The 25,148-nt window shown below is 41.3% G+C and overlaps 1 protein-coding gene across 1 annotated transcript in view; it reads right to left on the reverse strand.

The window, feature by feature from the left end:
• PDE1C (phosphodiesterase 1C) overlaps nucleotides 1-25,148 on the reverse strand; it is a 215,853-nt gene that overhangs the window by 182,934 nt on the left and 7,771 nt on the right. Inside the window, exon 3 of the mRNA XM_050915808.1 lies at nucleotides 10,976-11,002. Within this exon, the coding sequence (XP_050771765.1) occupies nucleotides 10,976-11,002 (27 nt within the window). The remainder of the gene's footprint in view (nucleotides 1-10,975; nucleotides 11,003-25,148) is intronic.

Raw genomic sequence — 25,148 nt, forward strand, 5'->3', positions numbered from 1 at the left:
AGTACAACCATTCCTGTGGCTTAGCCAGTCTAAAGAAAAAGCAGCAACAAGCTGATTGCTTTTCAGAGCATGAACAACATATTTCTACGACAGTCTTGGTGTTCTCTTCTAAGCAAATCTACTCCTGGCAAAAAGTGTCGGACTGGCTGCCCAGGAGATCAAACTCACTTATTTATCCATATGCAACACAGTTAGCATCCATAGTCCAAATTTTTATTTCATCACTATGCTTTAATCATGACCTACATGAGCACAGTTCAGCAGTGGTTGGACAGTAGCTTAGTCTCTGTGCCTGCTCATTGCTTGAGCATTCTCATGAGAATCAACACGTCGTTTCATTTTGGAGGGGCTTAACCAGATGTTCCGATGCCAATAACTTATTTCACAAAACCATGAGATGTAAATCACAGGACCACTGCTGTTCTGGGGCATGGATCCCACCAGCTCCTGCAGTGGGTACCAGATAAGTATTTCTGTCTTGGCTACAAGACAAAACTGGAGAAGTCCTTAGTCAGTAATCACTAAGGACCGCTGGAATTTGTTGAAATGTTATTAGGTAGCTGAAAAAACCTCCAATAGGGAAATTACCAGCTTATGTGGAACTCATTTATAGTATCTGATAGGAAGTATATATAGTATCTGTTCTGATAGGAGGAAGAGAAAAAAACCTAGACTTTAAAACCATCTTTTAGCAGACAAAGAAATCAGAATAAATAGATTCCATGTACAGAACTGGTTCACTTGAAATGTTGTCAGCATCTCTCACTTTTTTTTAAATTTTACTCTTTTTTTGGTTAAAAAAAAAAAAAAAAAAAAGTGCTATCTGCTGTGAATTTTCCCAGGAAGAACAAGCAAGAACTGAAGAAAGAACCACTTCCATCCTATCCACTCATTACTATTAACATCCCAGACTCTGAAAAGCAACCTGATGAGACAATGGTCTACAAGCCTAGAATAACTGTGTATCACGGATCAGCAAGTCCAGAGAGTGCTTTCTGCACTGCATGAAGCATTGTTTCTGACAACAAACTTAAGAGAACAGAAATATTTTTTTCCCCTTTTAAAAATAGCTGGTCCTAATCAAGACAATAATTAAACATAAGCTGAAAACATGTTTTATGTAAATATTAGTCAAGAAAGGTTCCGAAGCTATGAACCTTAATTACATGCACCACTAAATCTGAATGTGTTGCACATGAGCACAGAAATAAGATATTCGTACATGTTAAGAGTAATAACCTCAGAAAGAAATCATGATTTAACTATAGCACTTCTATTATGTTCAGACAATTGTTATTTCTTCTCTCTGAAGGTATGGTTGTAGCTAGGTGAGGGGGAATGTGGGTTTAAGTACTCTATGAATCAGAATGAAGATTAGGAATAAGTAGCTGTACTGAAAAAAAGCACAAACTTAAAAAAAGCTTTTCTGACCAGGCATTGGAGGCCCGGATGTCCAAAGTCCTGCCCCTACATCTTGTGAGAAAACAAAGCACTTCTCTACTATAATTGTTCCCAAAATCTGGCTGAGAAAAAACCCTGAAAACAACACAACACAAAAAACCCACAACACATCTTTGGAAATGATCGTTGCAAACTTTACTCTTGAAAGCTTGGGATCAGTCTTATTAAGCTGGATGCATCTAATGCACCTATCGCGCATGTACCTGCTCATACATCTGTGCAATCAGGCACCTTAGTATCTCTGAGTATGGTCAAACAACAAATCCACAATATAAATACCTCAGATATTTTATGAAGCCCTTGTGAAGCAAAGTATGTGCAGGTAAGTACATAACAACTGGATGTTTCTACTTGAGAACCTCCTCCCCAGCAGGAGAACAATTGTTCTTCTGCATGATGACAGTCTAACATCATCACCCACTGGAGCATAACATTAATTCAAACCCTGGAAAAGTACACATGAAATTCTGTAACAGGGTCTGCATCTCTTATGACTCATCAGTAGACGGATGGGATTGAGGGAAGGAGATACACCAGCCAAAAACTACAGTAAATTGCTTCTTAATCTTCTCTGTGGTGGTGCTCACTGAAACATGTATTAAGTATATTAATGTGTGAATCCTTTTCAAACTAATGCACATGCAAAGGAAACCCAAGTCCTTTGCTTCTACTTAAGGCTTATTTTCCATTTTTGGTGTTAACACATGGAAGCCTGCCTGTCAAAATACATTACTAGCCATGCTCCCCTGTGCCTGTGGAGACGGCATGGCACTCAGCAAGGATCTGCCAATGTTTTCACAAGACATTGTCGTAGATGTTTTCACCTTAATGTGTGATAAATCCTTTGGCCCAGAGAGAGTGCAGTGCCCATGTAGATATGACATAAAGATCTGGAGGACTTCTTCACCTGTCATCTAATTAAAGTTAAATGCCATCCCCAAGTTATCATCTCAACATAGGCAGGACAACAGGGCAAACAAAATGCATTTTTGGGGGGAAAAAATTATTCATAATACTTGGATAGTCTATTGAGAATGTGCTAAAGGAAACACCGAGCTTAATCAGTAGAAATCAAACAGAGACTCTTTGATGTGGCAGTAAGGAAAGAGGGTTTCTAGCTTTCCCAGATTTGATAAGACTTGTTAGTGGCTCTAGTGTAACCCACATTAAAAGTGAGAAATTTCTCTTGAGAAAAAGTCACACTGCCAGGAGATAGCTGATTCTCTCCTGGGGCAAATTATCTCAGCAAGGATGCCTCATCCCTTGCATTTGATAGATTTTTTAACAAAATGCCTTAGGATTCCCTCTTCATCATTTGCAAGGGATACACACATTTCGGAAGTGAGAGATTTTGAAAACTGGAAGCTTATACAGGACTTCAATTATATCGCCCTCCCCCAGAGGAGGTCCCCAAGTAAAAGCTCATTCCCACATTAACTGCCAAAATAATGTCAGTCACTAGCAATTTTTTTCTTTCTTCCTCTCTCCTCCTTACCCCCCCAAAAATGTTGTCCTTTGGTCTGACTGCTAAATCAAAGAGAGGGATTAAAACAACTCATTATCAATTCAAATTGAATTTGAGACACAGCTAAGACATAGAAGTTCGGAATTAGTCATGGAAATGCTGCATCTTAGGGTAATTTAAATGACCAGCTTTTTGTAATTACTCAGCGTACTGAAAATTGCCTAGAAGTTGCTATAGCTCATACATTATAAATGCTTGACGGGAAAAATCAATGGACTACCTCTCCACTACTTGAAGCACCGGTTCAGAGGGGTCAACTCATTAGCAGCTGTTGGGATTATTGGTTTGATCAGATGCAATTTAGCTTTTAGTTAAAAAAAAAAAAAAAAAAAAAAAAAATCCATTTAAGTTATTTTGTTTTCTTCCTTCTTTTGGTGTTTTATTCCCCAGGAACTTCTGGATGCTCAGCTGAAGGGTAAAGTGACACAGCCACTAGCAAGTGGCAATGAGATCCCAAATCTTAGGGTTTTCCACTTGTTTCTTGAGGTTTCCCTTGGAGGGAAAGGTTTTCAACAGACAAGACTGTGCTTCTGTGTGTAGTGTGTGTTAGTGGAAGACCAGTGGGATACAGAAAGTCAAGATTAACACCTGTCTTCCTCATGCTGTGGGTTAGAAGAATTCACATACAGTTAGGAAAGAGGGATGAGGAGGAACAAGGGAATGGGGAATGGCAGCTGGGGAAGGAAGGGCTGGAGACAGATGTCTTACCCATTTGTGTTAACACTTATTTTCAGGAAATAAAATGAGATTTTTTTTTAGATACTTATGCAGATCTTCCGTGAACATCGAGAGATTATCAAGAAATTGCAGTGCAAATTAGAGGAAAAGGACAAGAACAGAAGTTCTATAGAGCAGCCTCTGCCTTTACTAACAGTTACATTAAGCTCCAACAAAAGACGGCCCCTTACTAGTGGCATAAACTGTTTTCGTCCAGACTTGGGAAATGAACAGTCTGATTATCCACAGAGGGATTGCATGAGTAGCAACTGTCTTAGCTTCCTCCCTCTTATGCTATCAACATGACCATCAACATTAATGTAATTTTCACTAAGGAAGTTTCACTGGGTTGCATGCATTGAATCTGAGTAATTCACTTCTCAGGGGCAAAACAAAACAAAAAAACCTTAAAAAATCAATAGTATTTTACAGGAAAATCATGTCTAATAGGCAATAATATAGGGCTTAACTGAATTCTTCATTAAGTTTTATTATCCTTCTTATACAAATTATGTGTAAATCATGGGAGAAGAACTCCCTGTTACATCCCCTCACCAAATCCCAATCTAATTCTCCAAACATTCTTCAGTAAAGGATCTCAGATTAACTAAAATGGAAATGAACACTTACTGGTATCTGTGTACCCACAAGCAGAATTATATTCCATGCCTGTAAGGAATGAAAATTGCAAAACCCCAAAGGAAAAAGCAAGCCACTTCAATTTAGCTAAAAATAAGTCAGTGAGAAGAGCATTGGATGTCACTGAAAGAAGCCAAACTAACCCAATGGGAAGGTGTCAGGAGACTGGGTTTATTCTTCTCCATGCAGCTTTCCAGATTCACACATGCACTATTTTGTTTGGTTCCAATTGGTGGAAACAGAAGTGCCAAAATATCATAAGGCTATAGTGTATCTAATCTATATCACTTATTTTTAGTGTTAATCACCCCAGTGCATAGCTAGTGAAAAACCTATTCTCCAGCAGCTTTTTTCCAGACAACTTTTCATAACGAAGCCTAGAAGGCACAAGACTACTTCTGCTCTGCCCTCTCCCCAAGATTTGAATCAGGAAAACTTGTCAGGCACTAAGAATTTTAAAAAAGAAAGCATCTATACATTGCAAAGTCATTTTGGTTTGAACGTCTGATACCAAAGAATGGTTGATACCAGTTTATCTTCATTGAAGTCTATGACTTCTGAATGTAATTTTCATTTCGCACCAATCTTACTCTAGCAAAAAGGGAATGAATCTTGCAAATCTAGGGGCTACAAATAACTTCTAACAAATCACTACAAACAGCATCCGTAAAATCTGAATCTAGATGATATCACGATTACATTTTGAAAGGCAGTGTCATGTACAGACAGAGAACCAATGCAAAAGCGGGAGTGTGTTATCAGTTCTGCTGAAATGATACTGAAGTTTATGGCTGAATTTCACCTAAACATGAACACATTTAGGAAAAACCTGAACATAACTTTCTTTTGATAGGTAAGGACACTTGTTGTCACAGTATTTGAGTAGCATAAGCTACTTTTTCCATTTTCAAATCTGGCAGACTCCATTCCTTATCAAGCAAGATGTGTTATTGTCAGAACAAATTCTGCACAACCAGTAATATTTTAGGTATTGTAAAACAGCTGAAAAACTACGCTCAATATATTCACCATTTTAATAGTCATTAACCATTAAGGACTTGTATTTATTGATAATTATTCAGCAGTATATAAGATATGGAATAAAATTAATTTTAGTAAAATAATAGGAATATATATATCAGCAAGAAAGATTTGGTCACTATTTAATCATGTTTCATAATTATTTTGAACTTACTCCTGCTCTGGATAAAGAAGATAAGTCCCACTACTCATGTCAGGAATCCAAAATTTATACCTTCCTCTACCAGAGCCATCATATTAAGAAATGGCTGCCTCCTTTTGGGGTAGAAAAACTGAGCAAGATTTCAAAAGCCGGGGGGGGGGGAAGTGTGTGTATCTGTATGGAGTCCAATCTCAGTGCATCTTCCAGCTCTCTTAAACAGAGGGAAGTAGGAGAAGGACAGAAAGCAAGAGGGTATGTAAAAGCCTCTGTCACTTCCAATGTTTCAATGTTTTCCTCTTATAGAAAGTGTTAGGAGAACAAAAGCTGGGATTTTCTAGAAAGTAGGTTTCCTCCTCTCCTCTCAACATGAAGTTTCCCTACATACAGCCAAGTAATATAAACTTCCTCCGTGAATTAAAGCACAAACTCCACTTAGCTGTGTTCACTTGAACCGTAGCCTCTTTTTCAGAGCTGTGTAATGCTGCCAGTATCCGACTGCACTTAAACTACATTAGAAGATCACTCAGGTTGCACAGTCAAGCACCAGAAAGCTAGGAAATATCAAATTAAGGTTGCCAATGTCACTTTAATTTGCCCCCTTCACATAGAGATTAATTATAAGCTTTACTTACATGACTATGTTCAATTATTTCCCAAAGAACCTATGATTCTGCAGTGCAATGATTACAGAGCACTCAACAAATCAATACCTTTCTTACTGAAATTAAGTGTTCATTAAATTTAACAGAACCAGCTCCACTTGTAATATTATAGAAATAAGTCAGCAGATCCCTTTTTGCACAATGCCCAGCAGCCTTGAATTGAAAATTTAACATCAGTTTCCCTGAAACGCAGAGTTTCAAGAAGTCCTACTGAAGTCACAGGGAGCTCAGCACCCAAAAGACTACGCTTTACGAAGAATTTTGACACATCAAGTCGTGCATTGTGTGTGAGTGCTACTGATTACGATATCAACTTTTAATGCATCCTATATTGCTGGAGTTGCTCGGATACTATATATAAAGAAAAACTTGAGCTAAGCAGTATTATAATTACTTGCACAGCTTAAGGAATTAGGGGTACTTTTATTATTTGTAATTAAGATAACCTTGCAAGGTCAATAGATAAGCTGTGGAAATGAAATGGTATCAGAACTAAGGACTAAGCATATTGTCAAATTAAGTAAGTTGATGAATGCCAAGAGTTAATCAGGATCACAGTGATGTTCTCAAGCACCAAGAGCTGAAAGAGACTCCAGAGGTCCCCTTCAGACTACATTATTCTATCAATGGCAGTGACAACTACCACCATATATAATGCCCTTACTTAGACAATCAGCTTTGAGAGAGCACTGATGCTTCATTCCAATGAAGATCTCTTTAGTGTGTCCTAACAGCACTAAAAGATGAGATTAATCCCAGCACAGAGTTTTCCTCACAGGATCTGGTCCCCGGTAAACGCCTAACTTAAAGATTACCTAGAAGGAGACTTGCAAGGCTATAAATTTACCTGTATTTTGAAATAATCCAAAAAAGACAGTGGATTATTTTAATCTAAAGAGGTATCAGCATGAGTAACCCTGAAGATGACTATCAACTAAAGTTGGGGGAAAAAAACTTCCACTTTTTCACTTATTTTGTATGTAACATCATTTGTGCATTTATGGTTTCACCTCTTGTGCCACACACTAACGTAAATACATAACTCTTTTTTCTTTTTTTTTTTTAAGTTAGAACATTTTCACATTCACATTTTCCTCCAAGAGTATATTAAATAAATGCTGCAGCAAACTGGAATTGAGAAGCACAGACATAAATGAGAAAGAACAAGAAAGTGTGGGAAAGGGATGGAAAAGATCATCTCTGCTTATGAGTTTCCTGCCTGATCGTCTGAAGTAGAAACAACAAAACCCTTATGAAAATTAGGGAAGGCTTGATGTTCCGTCCACGTGGTTTGTATCAGATCTCAACCTTTTTTAATTAGAGTACAATCTTTTTTAAAGAAATCACATGAGTATTTTGCAGGGCCCATTAGGATGCTTCTTTCAGGGTCACAGCCATATTTCAAAGGCACTTTGGTTACATTTCCTTTTCTACTCTGTACTTCACGTATAGCATTAACAGGTATGTAGGGGAAAAAAACCATCCATCCATGATGGACAGATAAAATATCAGGACTCCTTTTACTCGACTTTTATCTAAAATAAATTCACTGTAAAAGAAGCATTTGCATCTTAATAGAAAATTAGACTGTACAATTAACTAACATGCAGCTAAACTAAACCAGCAACACATGCAATTCCACGTTACTGGCGGAGTAAAAATGCATGGCTGTGGATCGTAATGGAGGAAAATTTATGCCACGTAAGCTAACACAGATTATTTATCTGACAAATTTTGAGAAATTAAATAGGACTTTAGTGAGTCCTTAGAAGTGCAAAACTGCCTGCACTAGCTGAATGTCACCCAAGCAGAGGAACCTTATCTAGGAGGGGATTGCCAAGGGCTACTTGAAAGGCTCATTTCCCTTTTAATCTCCTAGGGAGCTGAAGGTGCGGACTATCTCCCATGAAAACATGGGCAGCTCACAGCTGGCTGTCTTCAGGATAACTGGGAGTCTCAATAGTTATCAACCTCATCAAACATCACTGAGGTCTCAGGTGCTCCAGAAAAAGCAAAACCAACCCTGGACCTGAAAGTTCAAGAGAGCTTTGGCTTCCTGTCTAGGTCTCCCTCTTGCTGACTACCTCTCCAGTCACTATTTAATAAGCTATCTACTATTCACTTACCCAAGGGGAACTAGATGGGAGAATGATAGATGACCCGAGTTCTGATTAAATATCCCACTTCTCTGGTATTGCTGTGATTAATCTACATCACAGTTCAGTGGTTCAGATACAATTACTAGGTTGGGACTAATGAAATTAGGTTTGTCTAGACAGCTGTGAAACTTCCAAGTTTATGAGGAAAATCATATCAATACATTATTGTTACAAAAGCATTTGAGTCAACTCAGTTAACAAAATGATCAATGCAAGAGTCAGTGTCTGTCATTTCCAATTACAATTTTAGAATGGCTCAGATTTTACTCCAACTCTTTCTCCTCAAGTTTTCTTGCACGTACCTCATCTTCCTTCCCAACAGGTCTGCACTCAGGGGAAACTGTTTCTTTACACCACAAGGTACAGAGGACAGCAGTGTTTCTCCTACATAGCTAAGTGCTGCTTACTATCACCTAGGCATTCTTACGTGATAACACTCCCCAAAGAGAAACAAAAGGAAGAAGATGCAAAAGCAAGCAAAAGATCGTTTCAGTTCAGCTGCCAGTCACCCTTCAGAGCCCGGTGACATAGGAACCGCAGAGATCATTTTGAAAAAACATAACAAAGCAAAAAAGAAAACCCCACAACAGATGAATGTGGGAAACAAAGGTGGAGACCTGAGCCAAGTCATCAGTTTATGTTCATTGCTGGAGTTACTAACTCAACAGAGAGATGCTACTTAAAACCAGCCTTTAAATGAACTGCTGTCCTACCACTTCCTTTTGCTGGATATTACACTTCTGCATCAGATGGCAGGATGTGCAATTTCCCATTTAGGATCGTACCTTAATCACACAGCAGGTGGCAAATTCAAGTCAGAAGCTTACTAGCCAGCTAAGTTGCCCTAGGTGCTGGCAAAGCATGGTTCCCAGCCACAGCAGCTACCCTGCTGCGCTACACAGCTCTCCAGCCAGCAGCCAGCGCCCGCTGAGCAAGGTTATCAGGAGTAGCTGCTCAGCTATTGCTGTGTGCCGGTCCCTGCAGCAGCCTCTTGCCTCCGCAAAGCTCACACCAGTTGTTAGACACCAGAGGGCCACGAAGCCCATCTGCCCAGCTGCCACAAGGGTGCACACCATCAGTCAGGCAGCAGGCATGGGTAATAGTGAGAGAAAAAAAAGGAAGTTTAAAATCCCATGGGGCACAAAACTTAACCCTGTAAGGGTATGTTTAAACAGACTGACATATTCAATGCTCTGTATGTCATTGATACAACTGTGTATTGGGCTTGTAGGAGCTTTTAACATACTTCATCTCTCTTCCGAGGCTTAAAGAAAGTCTCCCGTGCAGAAGAGATGCTGAACACAAACCTCTCTGATGCCCTGGTTATGTACACAGAAAACACACCCAAATAAGACACAGTACTCGGGACAATGTGAGCAGTGCAGTGATCATTCATTCTGGAAACCATCTCAGCTCCAGAACAAATCCTCTTGCAGCAACTCAAGACCTCTGGCCAGAGACATGTTCATAATTAATTAGCAATCACAGCAGCAGCAAGGGAAATGGGGAGAAAAGTAGAGCTGCAAACAGAACTACAGTGCCAGCCCCACATTTAGGAGAACAACTGGGAGCATATTTACCTTTTCCCTGTTCTTGTGTCTCACACTATGCAATGCCCACCTGCACAGTTCAGCACAGAGATCTCCAAATCAGTATTTTCCACTAAACTGTCACAGCTCAAACCCACCTCATCCATGACTCAAGCCACCACACTTCAGTCTCTTGCGGCTGCGGCACACAAGCACACAAGAAGTCTGTCCTGCCAATGCTGCATTGGCGTGAATATCTTCAGCGCAGGGTGATAGCAAACAGGAGGGGTGGCTGTGATGTCTTAGCCCATCACATCATCATGTTGGCTTATCTGCCAGCTCTCTCCATCATCACACAACATTAAAGGGCACAGTCAGCAGAGCTGCAAGGTTCAGTCTTTAGGAAGCACTCTGCAGGAGCCTCAAATCCAGTTAAAGTCAACATGAACTAAAGATGCTCAGCACGCCATGAGATTAAGTCACCAATTAACACTCCACATGCAGGGGAGGGGGAGTCAGCTCAGCACCAAAAAACTTTGTGCTGCAAAGTGCGTGCTCTGAAGCAACCAAGCACAAGGGCTTCAAAGAAAGAAAAATGAATCTGTCAAAGACCCCCACTGGGCCTCCCTCCTGCAAGGAGGCAGTAAGATAACCAGATCAGGTAGCTGTAATAGGGCCTGTTAATCAACAGGATCCCCGTTTTCCTTCAGTCTCCTGCAAAGGCACAGATCATTAGCAACACTACTAGCCCACAATCCATTTTGTTATTACAGCATGAGTAAGCGATAGGAGTTAGAACCAGCAGATCTTGCAGAAGGAACACAGTGACTTTTATTAGGGTTTGAACTTCAAGGATAAATATTTCTGTCCTTACTCAGGGAGAGCTACCACTAACATCAGAGCGGAGGACTACCACTAGCAGCAGGACCTGGAGCAGCAGCAGCACAAGATGGACCTTCAAAGGGGGAAACAATCAGTAGAATAGCATTTCCCTGGGAACAAAACCAATCTGGTAACAGGAAAATCCTCCTTCAAACTCCCTAACAAAAAGAGACAGACGACTCACAAATACCTTCCAGTCCTCTGCGATTTACTCTTACCTCTGTGATGTTTTCTTGTATTTTCTCCTGCAGGAAAAGAACAAAATACAACTGAGATAAGAAGGCTCCACTGGTGAGGAGGAGAAAAGGAGAGGGTCAGAAATCAGGAACAACTAAGTAAAGTCACTTCTGCCATGAGACTGCCCCAAACCTGATGTAGCCATTCCCTTCTGCTAACCCCAGTGGCGGTTGCCACCAACTTTGGTAGAAAAAGGTGCGTGTTTGCCTGTATGTACATCTTGCCTTTTCTTATAAGACAGGGTTGCTGCAGCTAGGAATGAATGAGTTACTACTCTAAATGACTTAACAGGAAGTCCAAGTGGCAGAAACTTACTTCTGCTTAGTAGTAAAGTAGTTTTTATGTCTCCATCCAGCAGATAAGTATGGCCTTATCCGTTGAGAGCCCACTAAGGTGGAGTGGTGGTGATGTGATGCATCCAACCACATTGGCTGAGGTCACTCAGTGGAAAACCCCAGTAGTTTTACAGCAGCCTTGCTCTAAAAAGAAAGTCTAGATCCTAGCAAGTTCTCTACTCCACCAAATCCCAGATACCACACCACAGAGCTTCACTTCGTTGCACATATCTTGGGACCTAACTGACCTGAGGCCAGGACGAGGAATGGCAAGAGCAGATAAGCATACTGACAGCACCTCTTCTCCTCCCCAACCCTTACACCACATCAATTGCAGCAAAGGCTGTAAACTTCTTACTCTTCTTAGCACAGTATTTTGTCTTCTACAGCAGGCAATGGCACAAGCTGTCAGTGCTCAGAGTAAGGCAATAATCATGAGCCCTTCTGCGTGGTTACCTATGTGGCTATACAGTTAGCTGCAGAGGTGTATCAGCACTCTATGTTGTCTGTGAGCTCTTGATGCTACAATAGCCTTTTCCAATGGCTTTGCATAGTGCCTGGCAAAACAGGGCATTGATTTCACTTGAGTTCAGCTCTGCTTTTATGTTTTAAAGTAAAACTAACAATCTCTAAACTTCACACGTAGTGATGGGAACAAGTCTCAGTGTGGACTGTGATGAGGAGTGCAAGATCAACACCCTGTTGTTTAGCCATACATTAACAGAAGTTCCCCACTTTTGCAATGGGTAGGTAATACTGTTAGAACAGGTGTACTCCTGTAAGCATCAAGTTCTGCTTTTTCATCTCTGATACTACTGCACGTGGAAAATTGTGGCTAAGACAGGCCCAGAAAACCCAAACAATGGGTATTGTTTCTTAAAAATAAGAAGAAACATGGCAAAAAGTAATGTAGTGCTATTTTCTACTTAATAAGAAGCATGAATAATGTCTCCCAGCTGTCAAATGTTTCATCCAATATTACCTTTAGAAATCATACTCATGCTTGTACCTGCTTCTGTATTCTGACCATGTTAGAATCACAAAATCCTAGATATTTATCTTAAAAGGATTTAAAAATATTTCATTTACACTTTACCATGTGAAGAATTACTCATTTAAACTTGAATAGATGCAAAGGAGTAAAAGAGCAAACATTCATAGCACTATCAAGATTCTAGCTTACTGGTATTCAGGATGCCGACACATACAAGCAGAAGCCCACTTGGACATATCTCATTCTAAGAGAACTTTTCATTTTACTTTCAGAACGGTGAAAAGTAGAAATTTCATTTTGAAGAGTTTAGATTCAGAAGTTTATATTCTGACAAATACAGAACTTCACTAAATTTTCTTGCAAAAACAAAATGCTGAAAAAAACCCCACCTGACTGGCCATTCCAATCCAAGTTGACTAAAATATGTTATTCCCAAGAAATCCAAATTTGTTTAAATTTTTATTTCTGCTATATAACTTTTTAAATTTTCAAATGAAGTTATTTACAAGTTAATTTTTTCCCCTGTAAGTGTCTTATGGTGCATTCCAGCACTATCAGAACTATTTTTCCCTTTATTGGTTAATGACTTTAATATCATTTTACAAGGTGTTTCTCTTTCAGCCAAGCTTCACATTTGAGCAAAGATACCATTCATTAACTCCTGATTAGCTAAAATTTCCTTGTATGTTTTAAAGAAGTGACCCAGCCTTAGGGTGCTCTTTGCATTTGAGTAATAACATCACTTTTCTGATCAGTTACACCTTTAGTGCTCCTTTTACTCAAGAATATTTTTACTGCATTAGAAAACTGTGTACTATCACAGATGACAGTACTAGGAAAAAAGCATTTGCCTAGTCATAGAAGTTTTAAAAAACATATATACATTTTTTTTATTGTTGTTTACTGTTTCCACACCTGCAGCCCAATTACAGTCAAGGTTTACACGTACCAAGTTAGTGACTACACTGAATTTGCATGTTACAGTTGAAGAGAATATAACTAAAGGAACCCCTGTTTATAGATTCAGTATCACTACCGCATGCACTTGCTTTAAAAGGATTCCGATATCCAGCAAAAAAAACCCTGTATGCCTGAACTTCCAGGATTTCAAAAACAAGGTCTAACAATGCTATTCACCAACATTATAAAAAGATGGCATTGATAACATAAATCTGTTTCCAAGTATAGCCTTCAGTTTGCTTTTGGAAACACAATGTCAACATCTACCTGCTTTATGCCTACAAACCACCACTTACACCTGTGTTCCATTAAATGAGATCATTGCAAACAAGGAAATTAGAAGGTGCCTCTTTTAATACTACAGCCAGCATCCAGTAGTTAGCTGCAATCAGCAACCATGTGTGAATTAACAAGAGGAAACTGGAGGGTGGGGATTTGGGTTTGCTTGGGTTTGTCTGGTTGGGGGTTTTTTATGGGTTTTTGTTCAGCTGTTTATTTTAAAAAGACGTGGGACAAGCTATCCTGGTTTATCTCCCCAGGAGGAGTCTATGCAGAGAGGAACTAGCTGGTGAATTGCCTTTAGCAGATGCTCTGGGATAAACCTGGAAACAAACACATCTTCCAGTCAAGCTCAAGGGACACATGAGGTTCTGAACAAACCCAAGCTATCCCTCTTTCCCAGGAGGGAAAGAATGAGAGAGACCTTAAGGAGGTGGTGTTACAGCTTCCCACACCTGTGGGCCATCCTGTGCTCAGGCCTGGAAGAGGCTTATTGATGTTACCAAATCTGTGTAAGCTCAGTTTCTTTTCCTGTTTCACACATGCCGTGCTAGAACTGCCACATCCATTCAACTCCTGTTACCTGCTGTGGAATGTATTACTCATAAGTCTACAGTTAGCTTACATTAAAAAAATAAATTAGAACAAGGTAGATTTTTTTTCGTGCTGAAGTGAATTAGCAGGTGACTCACACTAGGTAGGCCCTATATTACCAGTGTAAACTAGAAATAACTTCACTGAACTTAATGCAATTACACCTGCACAAGTGTAGTATGAAGTGAGTCAGTCCTAGTACAAGAAGGCTGCTGGAGCCTAATGAAAATAAACCCAGTAAGAGTTTTAAAAATAGGTATTTTTTAACAATCAAAACTAAACAAAGTGGTGGGTAGGACAAAATTTTTGACTCAAGTGAGATGAAGTCAACAAGAGAGATGAGCTCACTATTTCAGTATCTGCTCTTCCAGGGATCAATGAATCCTTCGTGTGGCCAGAGGAACAACACAATATACTGGCCCAACAGAAAATTAGGATAGACTTTTGAAGGTATTTAAGCACCAATAAGATGTAGCTAGCTACAGCTATATGGGCACTCAACTCCCATTGAAATAAACAGACACGGTAAATTTCTCTCTGTGCTTCAATGCCTGTCAACTTCTTCAAGGCTAAGTATCTGTTCCCAGGGTTATCTTTCTACCTCTGCCGTTTAATTCCAGTGCACCCTCAGGCAAATCGCTTTCTTCCTATATTTGCCCTTCAGACCCTTTTCCATTAGTTTGTTAGCTCTTCAGGGTTGTGGCTTTAGCTATATGGGGTTTTGCACATCAATTTATGACAGTGGGGAGCCCGAATATAACTGGAGCCCAAATAACACTACTCTTGAGTTGCTGCAAAAAGCTCCCACCCTTCTTGTGCATGCAGAAACCGAGAGGTGAAGAGAATTTAATAGAAACACACAAAAACTATGTCTGAATTTGGTAATCACGTTCTCAGGCCTTACTCTTCTGAGAGAGGTGAGTGAGTTAATGCGACTGAGTAGGTACGGAGAGGAGTGAGGGTGGAGGGCTTGGGGGAATTAAGTAACTCTGCCAACTGCTCTGTTTTTGCCCCATAATCATACAACTCAGAATATCAACTAGCTAGATGAATTGCTCTTTCACTCCTACACAGCCTCCAAAGAATTACCTAAACCACTTAAATTTTTTTACTCATAATAGTGGCTTGGTTAACATGGTGTTATTCCACATTTATACCATACGGTTTAGTATTAATGGCATCTTTTCAGTATATGGAGTAAAACTGTGGCTGCTGCAGAAGTAATAGGAGGATCTTTGCCTAACTTTATCCCTGGAAATTTATACTAAAATCTGAAAGTTAATGAGCATCATGCTCTGCTCACACACTGCTGCTAGAGACTAAGGGTTATATCTGCCCTTGGTAAGGTCTCTACAGGCTCATAACTTGAAGTGCAGTGATCAGCCTTAGGCCACCAGCTGACGGGCATGCAGTTAACAACCTGAGGTACACACAGGTGAGTGCAGGTGACACTTCTCAGTGAGTTAATGCTTCCCAGCTCAGGAATGCCAAGTGCCACAAGCATGTTCTTAGCCTGCTGAGATGGTGAAGTGACTCAATTTTCGGGCTGAAGCTCAGAATCGGGACTCACAGTGGCTTAATCTAAGGCGTTTTGTTTTGTTAGGCCGTTGCAATGCGTTCAGAGGGCACACACTGTTGGTCAAAACAGTTTAGCAAGCCAGATAGATCTTTTGAAGTCCTTCAAACTTGGTGGCCTGTGCTCTCCCCTTTGTACCACCAGCTGACAACGCACAAGCCTGGATTTAACACAGCATGTGCTTTCAGGCTGGATCCATGCTTCTTGGTGAAAAAGAGGGCAACGACTTTTTACGGCACCAAGAGACTAGCTAAAGTGAATCTGCTGCAGTGGGTTAAAAAGATATTGCCCCCAGCCACAGGTCAGAACCCTCGCACCACAGCTGGTGGACACAAGTGCATCCCTAGGCATCAGCTGCTTCAGTGCAAAGTTCAGCCTTTTGGCTAAAACCGCCAACAATAGTGGCTTTAAGCAAAGACACCAGGTTTTGTACTGCCACAGCCGAGACACACTCCTTACTGGCCACTCTGTGGTGGAGGCAGAGAGGAAAAAGAAACTACCAGGACATTAACTCCTCCAGCTGATGCAGCGAGCCTCGCCAGAGCTTGCCTGCTGTACCCTTATTTTTGTTGCTGACATTGGTAAACATGATTGGAGCTACATGCAGAAAAGGGAAACTCCTGCCTAAAGAGGAACATTTTACAAAAGCTACTTCTTCAGAGGAACCACAATTGTTAAAGAAAACAGTTGCCACAAGCAAATTTTAAAATTAGTTATTCATAGGCTCAAGGAGAAAGAGGGACTTTTCCTATTCTATATTTAGAAGCTTTATAATTAGCATGTTTAAGATGTGAGTGAGAGCTTAATCATCCATTAACAAAAGCACCCAACAATGTCTGTCCTTCAGTACTGGAGTCCCACCACATCCGTAGCTCACGCAAGCCAGGACTATTCATCTCTGCTTCCCTGCAGGGCTCCTCTCACCAATTTGTTCGGAAGCATAGAGAGAAAAAGCCACCTTACCACGATGAAACATCCACCTCTTAACATGCACATTCTCGCAGGTCTTTTTCTTTTCTTTCCTGCCAGAGCCGGGCTTCTGATGTTAGAACAGGTGTTAAGATAACACTACTAGAAGCCTGTTTTGTAGTTTAGCAAAGCAACGGTGAGATAAGCAATGAAATTTGGCAAAAGAGAAACAAGTCTGTCTACGGGTCAAATCTGGAAGATTCTTCCTGGTCTTTTGTTACCCATCAGTGAATCTATGGTTTTATCGAATGATATCCCTCCTCTTCCTTTTTCTGTAAGAGCTGACCACAATTCATGTTTACTGCTTTTGTCCCCAAATCCTTCCAGCTCATTGGTCCAGAATCCCCAAGTTTTCCCCTCTATGGCCATGTCTAGGCAGCAGGATTAAGAGCATTTCCCAGCTCCCAAGCCCAGGTGCCCTCTCTGGCTGTATTACAGTGGCATAGCAGTTCATACCGGGGGTAGGCGCCACCCCCCTGTGCATCACTCCCAGGAAGAGGTGGCTGGGGGCTCAGATCAAGCTAGATTTTCTGACCGACGGGATCACTTAAATAAATTGGAAATCTTCTCTCCCAGCAGCTCAATATTCTGAATCATGCAGTGCCTTACCAATTAATCGTCATCATCACAGGATTAGTGACGCATTTACGTTACGTTACCAAAGCCTATATTAATAACCATGTATAAATCAATTCACAAAAAACCCGATCTCAGAGCACAGACTACGGACCAGCATCTCTCAGAGCTCAGGATCCCACGGGAGCCCTGACCAAAACTCAGAAATATATTGAGATTGCCAGACTTCAAAGCGTATGATGCCATCAACTCCTGCTGGGTTTTTAATTCCTTAACTGAAACAGGAAGACCAGCTTTCTTGCTTTACTCACTCTCTAGTCAATAAAAAAAACCCCAATACATGGGCTGTTTACCAGATGTCCTGGTTTCGGCTGGGATACAGTTAATTTTCTTCTTAGTAGCTGGGGCAGTGCTGTGTTTTGGATTTAGTGTGAAACTAATGTTGATAAGATACTGATGTCTCAGTTATTGCTAAGTAGCACTTATCCTAAGTTAAGGATTTTTCAGTTTCCCATGCTGTGCCAGCAAGCAGGTGTGCAAGAAGCTGGGAGGGAGCACAGCCAGGACAGCTGACCCGAACTAGCCAAAGGGATATTCCATACCACAGAACGTCATGCTCAGTATATAAACTGGGGGGAGTTGGCTGGGAGGGGTCAGCGGGTGGCGAGCAATTGCATTGTGCATCACTTGTCTTTTCTTGGGTTTTATTTCTCTCTCTTTTTGTTATATTCCTTTTCATTACAATTATTATTATTATATTTTATTATTATTATTATTGTTGTTATATTTTATTTTAGTTATTAAACCATTCTTATCTCAACCCATGAGTTTTACTTTTTTTTTCCCTCCATTTCTCCTCCCCATCCCACCGGGAGCGGGGAGGAGTGAGCAAGCAGCTGTGTGGTGCTTAGTTGCTGGCTGGGGTTAAACCACGATACCAGAATATTGTGCTAAGTTAAAAGACGATCAAAGAGACTAGTGACAGCAGAGGAGAAGAAATGGTAAGCAGTGGGTGAGGAAAGAAGGAAAGATTTCAGCTGGTACTTGAAATTTGATGGAGGGTTTATGTGGGATTTTTAAAAAACAAGAGGAGTCATTTTAAATTGGACCCTAAACTACATGGGGACATAGTGAAATCATGAAGGGATGAGGCAGTCACTTGTCTCATTTTAAGTAGATTAGAAGAGTCTGCGTGCTCTGAAGCATGGGTATGTGTAGCACACGCATACAAAGTCAAGAAACATTCACAACTGGAAACAGGTACGATGATTTTGGTAGAAATGGAGACAAGACAGTTTAGAGGCACAACAGATTTACAGCCAAAAAAGGAGGGGAAAACATTTATATCTTGGAAACAAGTACTGCTACACAGTGCAAATGAAGCCTGCGCTCAACTCCCAAACACTAAATAATGTATGTAAATAATTCAAAGTCAGAAAATATCCTCACTGATTTTGCCCAAGGAAATGCTATTTCGATAAATTTTAGCTGATCTGGCTGACCACTGGATTTCACCAGTCTAGCTACTGAGTTTTCTAAACAACTGGGCAAAAAAGAAACTTACAGCTTCATCTCCAAAATGTATTGCAATCATTAGGACATATGAACGATCAATTAATGTCTCTTGTGCTGCCTCTGCTTTCCTGCAACCTTTTGCCATGATAGGCTCTTACCAGTAGCTTAACAACCAGTTTCCCACTTGGTCATTTGGGGTCTAATGTGTTTACCAAGTCCACGTGAAGCATAGCTGGAGAGGCAATGTGTTTAAACTCTCCTTACAGAAAAGCCTCTATGATAGCACAGCCAGTGAGGAATTTCTTCTGCAGTACAAGCTCAAGGTAGCTGCAATTCCTTCTCTACCCATTTAGTAAGAGTGTACAGAGCCTGGAGGTGTTACAGATGGGTGTTACGGATATGATCTGAGCGGACTGACATTAATGACATTATTATACTCTGTGCTCTCATGAGAGCTGATGACCTTAAATTGCACTGGAGTCCAAATTGCTTTGTTGTTCACACAGCCAGAGTGCTGGGCACCAATTCCCTAGCAAAGCAGGGATTCAAGTATGGGGAGGGGGAAGAAGGAAGCGGGAATGAGGGGTGGTAAGAAAGCAGTCGCTCTTGAGATTTGCTCCTGCAGATAATGAGGATACAACTGACTTGACCTACTTGGCACTACAAACTCGACCCATGGCTTGATCTCATCTCCCAAGGCTAGTGTAAAAGCAGCCACCTATTGACCTTGGGCAGGACCCTATACAGCTATAATACTTTTATTCAAGCAGTAACGTGAGAGGTGTATTAGTTAAAGATATTTTATCTTCCGCTGACATAAAGATGATCTGTGATCAATTATCATGATTTTGATTAGCTTCATTTCAACAAAGGGCAATCATGGCTTGCTCAAACTTTGATAAACACCACTGGCTATCAGAAGAGGCAAGGTAGCTGCTGTGTATCTTTCCACGGCACAGTACATATACCAAATGAGGAGAAAAAGCAGCATAGGAAAAGTTTAATTAATTGATCTGCATTGAATACTATATGTATAGGAAGGTTTTAAGCAAGACAGTCTGAGGTACAAGGATCTGCAGGGAGCACTGGGAACCCTCCGGGGACAACTGAGCACTCCAGCTTCGTCACAAAATGAGGTTTTCAGTAAGGTCAAATCAGAAGGGCAAACTCAAATTCAGTACTGGAACTGCCCCGTACCGGGCAATAGACTTGACTGGGATTTTAATGTGTTGGCATCTTAACTACAAAAGAAGTCAGCAAATGTTGTTCTAAAAACTTCTAAAAATATGATTTCATTCATATAGATTTTGTACAGAGCCAGTACAATTACCGAAATCTTGAGGTTCTTCCTCTATATTTACTCAGTTTTCCATCACTCCTCATGTAAAAAAGAAACCAACCAAAACCACAAACAAACAAAACCAACAAAAAAACCCTGCGGTTGGTGTGGATTTAGCTGAAGAAAAATATGAAGTAAAAAGTAAAATGGGTCCGTTTCTGAAAATCTAACCCTTTGAAAAGATTATGATCTACTGCTCATTCTGCTTTTTCTTAGTACACAACAAGCAAATTTTCTTGTGCTTCACACACATCACATTCTCAAGAAAAGTGCGTGCTCATAAAAATCCAGTTACAGGAAAGTACATTTCAGGAAAATAAAGTCCTGATGTCTGAAAAGAATATAGAGCAGTTCTCAGTATTCATGCTTAAAAAAAATAAAAACCATAAGGACTGTCAAATCACCACAGTGTATGACCTTTGCATATTTACTATTTGAAAAACAGAAATATACTTAGTCTGACCGAGTGTTGCTTTCTTGCTGGCCACTCCAGATGACTTATGGAACATTTGGCTCTGAAATCAGTAAAGGTGATGACCTGCAAAGTACAGGATGGGTGGTACTTCAACATGCCTATTCGGTAGCCTCTCCCAGTGGAAGAGATTGTGGCACTTAGTGCACAATGGGATTGGAGGGGCCAGGAGGGAAGAATACCTCCCCGTTGCTCTGAGCATAGATGTGCTTCACATTGTGTTTACACGGCAACACTGACCTCCGTAAGTGGGATGCTGCTTCCTTGCTAGTACATTGTCTCAAAAAAGGGAGCATATACGCAATCTTTCCTGTGCGTTCTTTAGTTGTATCCTGTTTGTTTCCCTAAGAAAAGAGCTTGTGAAAACGAGTCATATCAACAAGGACCGTACAAGGGAAGTTCCTCTTGGAATAAGGCGAAGCAGAATTTTGCAGAGCACATATAAGGGCAATATTGATGTATTGTGTACGTTGGAAGCACATAATACTGTTTAGTGGGAATTCCATTCCCCCAGTGGCAAAAAGCTGTTAGACCCTGGAAGAAACAAGCATGTACAGATTAAAAACTTATTTTAATCACTGCTACTAGGTAAAACAAACATATTCAGATTCTGCAGGAGCCAAACAGGCAGCTGTCCAGTTTGTTTCCTGCAGGGTGGCTCTGTGATTAGCTACAGCATGCACGATGATGGGGAGGGGGGGAATCATTCTTCACACCCTGGATTAAATATCAAGACAGGAAACATGGACTGGAATTACATCAGACCAGACCAGCCGCATGCATGAAGTCACTAAACAAATCTGCATCTCGCCCTAAGCTCTAGTAAATCTATCAGACTGTTGCTTGCTGTTGTTTCCCCTTCCAACCTTCCTCCCCCCGAACAGAACCCGCCCCCTCTGTCTGCTAGTAGACAGCTGGTGTGACGCAGAATTTTAAATCTCATGTTTTTGTGCCAGGCCCTCTCCTGACTCTGGGTTACAGGCTGAAACACTCGGATTACTGTTGAACAAGCCTAAACATGGGGAGAAAAAATTGCTGCACAAAGATGCAGTGTTCGCTTTCCAAAAGAAGGTTCACTTCCCCATCCCCAGCTTCCAACCAGCCCCTCCTTCAGCACGCTGGTAGTTATTTAAAATTATTCAAGCCTTTTAGCAACACTACTTTGTGTAGCAAGTCAGGACTGCTATTGTCCTGACAGTGCCTCCTCATTAATAGACCGATTATTAAATGTCACTCTTAGGAAAAGGCAACATTTAAACTTCTCGTGAAGAGCCGACGCTCTTTTTCTGGGCTTCCCAGCACTCTGTGTTTCTCCAGGAGTAGCGATATTACAGAGGAAAGTCACCTGAACAATGATGGGCCTCTGGGATAGCCAGTGCAAGCCTGTTTGCAGAGGAAAAGTGGTTTCACGGAGGCTCCTATCCTCAAAATTGTTGGTTGCAGCAGGGCTCAGCACCTTCAGCAGGCTGCCTGCTACTCTGTCAACACCGTTTCTGTATCACTACAACATTATTCTCTGCAGAGAGTAAAGAAGGTTGCCCATCCTTCCTTCCTCCACCTCCCCAGGCATGAATGGCACTTGTGTGACAGCACACAGCTGGCTCCACCAACTTAGGCATGAGGGCAGAGGGAAGGAAGAGAGGAAGGAGGACAGGGGGAGAGGCAGCAATGCCACCATCTGCAGCTCGGAAACACTGCCCTGCGGTCTCAGCGTGGGAACTCCTCGCCACACAGGGGGAAACTTCGGGAGAAGGAACTGGGATGGGTGGGTGGGTGGATGGGAACATGCGTTGAGCATGCACACAGAGAATGGAGGAGGCTGTGCGAGATTTCTATTCCTTAAGGCCCTACTCCATGCTGTCACCAGCTGTCTCACAAGCATCTAGATGCCACAGCAACCGGGGGGGGGGGGGGGGGGGGGGGGGGGGGGGGGGATGTCTTCAGAAGCCTCAGATATAAAGATGTATTTAAATAAGCAAGTCCTGTCCTTTCCACATATCAGGTGCCATGGTTGCAACAGTGACTCTAGTTCTTAAAAGTTTGGCTGCTGTAAGGGAGGAGCCAAGTTCCCTGCCTCTGGCCCAGAAGAGGAGCAGATCTGCCTCCATAAGGTAAATAGGTAATTCAAAAGGCAATTTGATGTTTCATAGATTGTGAGGCTAGGTGGGACCATTATGATAATTTACTCCAAGTTATTCAGCAAATTTGCATAACTCAGGAATTTCATTCTTCTCCATTTGCAAGAAGATGTCTTCACTGCAGTCAAGCTAATTAGAAACAGGTCTTCTAGAGATCGCTGAGCATTTATACAAAAGCCTTTCTCTGCAAAGCACTTTAAAGATGCTCTCTGTACGACATGAATGACTTCATCTACACATCCAGTCAAACTGCATCCAAATCTGTAGGATCTCTGCACCTGGAACACTAGTGCAAAGATGGAAAGCAAAGATGACTGCCCAGACAACATTAACGGGAACACTGGGAGGGAGAATTTGACTGGTGTTACAACAAGAATGTGGCCAAGATACCCAAGAAAGTTCCCCCACCCTCTAAAGAAACAAAGCAATGGCCTCCTGAAGAAGAGACTCTCATTCACCTGAATAAAGACATGCTCAGAAGGTGACACAGAGGCAGTGTTTTGTGCAGCATTTATAACCAGAGGTGTTCTGGCAGCATCCAGGCATTCCTTCAAGGTCTCCTGTTAGAATCTGAGTGAGGCAAAAAATACTGCGCTACAGATTGGATGACATTTTCAAATGCCCTCAAAGGCAGCCCTTGTCCCTGTGACTTTCAGCAAAACTCAAACTCCTAAATGACTTGCATATATGTTGTGCCATGAGCTATTTTAATCTGGAAGTAAATAAATCTAACAAATGTTTACATGTAGGGACCTAAAGAACTCACAGGACTCTCTCTTTCCCCACCACCACCTTTTTTTTTTTTTTTTTTTTTAAGCTCTCTGGTTCTCCTCTCCACCCCTTTTATGAGTCAGTATGCTCTTTTGTAGATGATGTCCCAATTCTCCCCTCCCAGTGTCAACCCCCACAACTTCCTCTCCTTTCACTTTTCAAGCAAGTCTGAAAAAAGAGAGTTCTTCCATCTGACTGTAGCTGTCCCTGCTGCATCAATATGTGTATAGGAGCATATTTAAATTGTGTATTCAGACTCTCTGCTTAGCAGACACCAGTAACTGCTTACTGCTAATGAATCCCAGAAAACCAGCTGCTCCACAGGAGGCATGGGAGGAAGTGTGATCTGAGCATCATTTACAGCAATGATCTGAACTGCTCAGCCTCGCAAGGGGGTTTATGCTCTACTTCTGCTCCTTTGCCCTTGGATGCCTGCTGTAGCTTGTGCCATGCGCTCTGCAGGGACTCCCTGCATGCCACAGCTGTAGCTCAAGGGCTCTGTACAGTCTTAGCTGTTAAAAATTGCACAGATCTTATGTTTAATTTGTGCTACTCTTGGTGTTGAAATGAGATTTGCGCCAAGCCAGGATTCGTGCTACAGATGGATATTGTGCAACTTTCTGTCTTGCCTAGGAGTTTTGTGCATGAACAGTATCTGTCCCTAGGAGTGTAAGAAATCACTCCTAAAGTGATGACACAGACCTACTAATAGCCATTCAAAGTGTCACATTAATAACAAAATGACTCCACAGCTTGACAGATATGGTAGAAAAGCATGGAACTTACCATCCATGTCTATATGCATCTTAATAACTAAATTCTCTCCTACATCTCTCTCTCCAAGAAAGATTATGACACTCCTCTCCCGCTGCATGCCTGAGATCACATGGACTTCTCTACCCAATGTCACCAATTGCTAGGCGTGGAGGTCCTCCCAAAGAAGGCAAGGCAGACTGCTGTGACATGAACTGGACTCCTTGGCAGACACACAGCCTTTCAAACCTCTTCTTGACAGCCATGTAGAGCTATGGCTCTTTGAGACTTTTGCACCCTCCTTCTTGGCCAGGAAAATTCAAAAATCCCCAACATGGACATCACCAATTTTTTAGAGGAATCCTGATTCCACTGAAGTCAACCAGCTGAGTTTATTACAACCAGTTTCACCAGAGTTTGAGCTGCACTCTTAATCTATTGCAAAATTTTAATTCTGGTTTCTTTGTATTTATAATCACACCTTCAAAATGAATCTGCTTTTCAAATATCCAAGACAACTGCAGACAAATTTTGGCAGAGGCCTGGAGCAGTACTGAGTCTGCTGGAGGAAGGACTATTGCTCAGCTACAATTCAAATTTAAGCACAAAGTTGAGCTTAACACTGTTGGAGAAATTTTTGCACCGTCATGGGGCTAAACAACTTTTCTCAAGCCATCAATTACTTGGAAAACCTAGCTTTTCAAAGAAAACAAACAAAATAACACTCCAAAGACTAGGAACTGGATTCTAATTCACCCCCGCAAACGCATTGGTATCAATGAGGTCGTTCTTTCCAGTATTTACAGCACAGTTCAGGAGATCAAAAACAGCCTTACGAATCCAAACAAGCCCTTCTAGAAAGCCGCTGCTTTATCCAAATCCC

Source organism: Gymnogyps californianus, chromosome 2 (genome assembly GCF_018139145.2).
Source record: "Gymnogyps californianus isolate 813 chromosome 2, ASM1813914v2, whole genome shotgun sequence".
Lineage (NCBI taxonomy): Eukaryota > Metazoa > Chordata > Aves > Accipitriformes > Cathartidae > Gymnogyps > Gymnogyps californianus.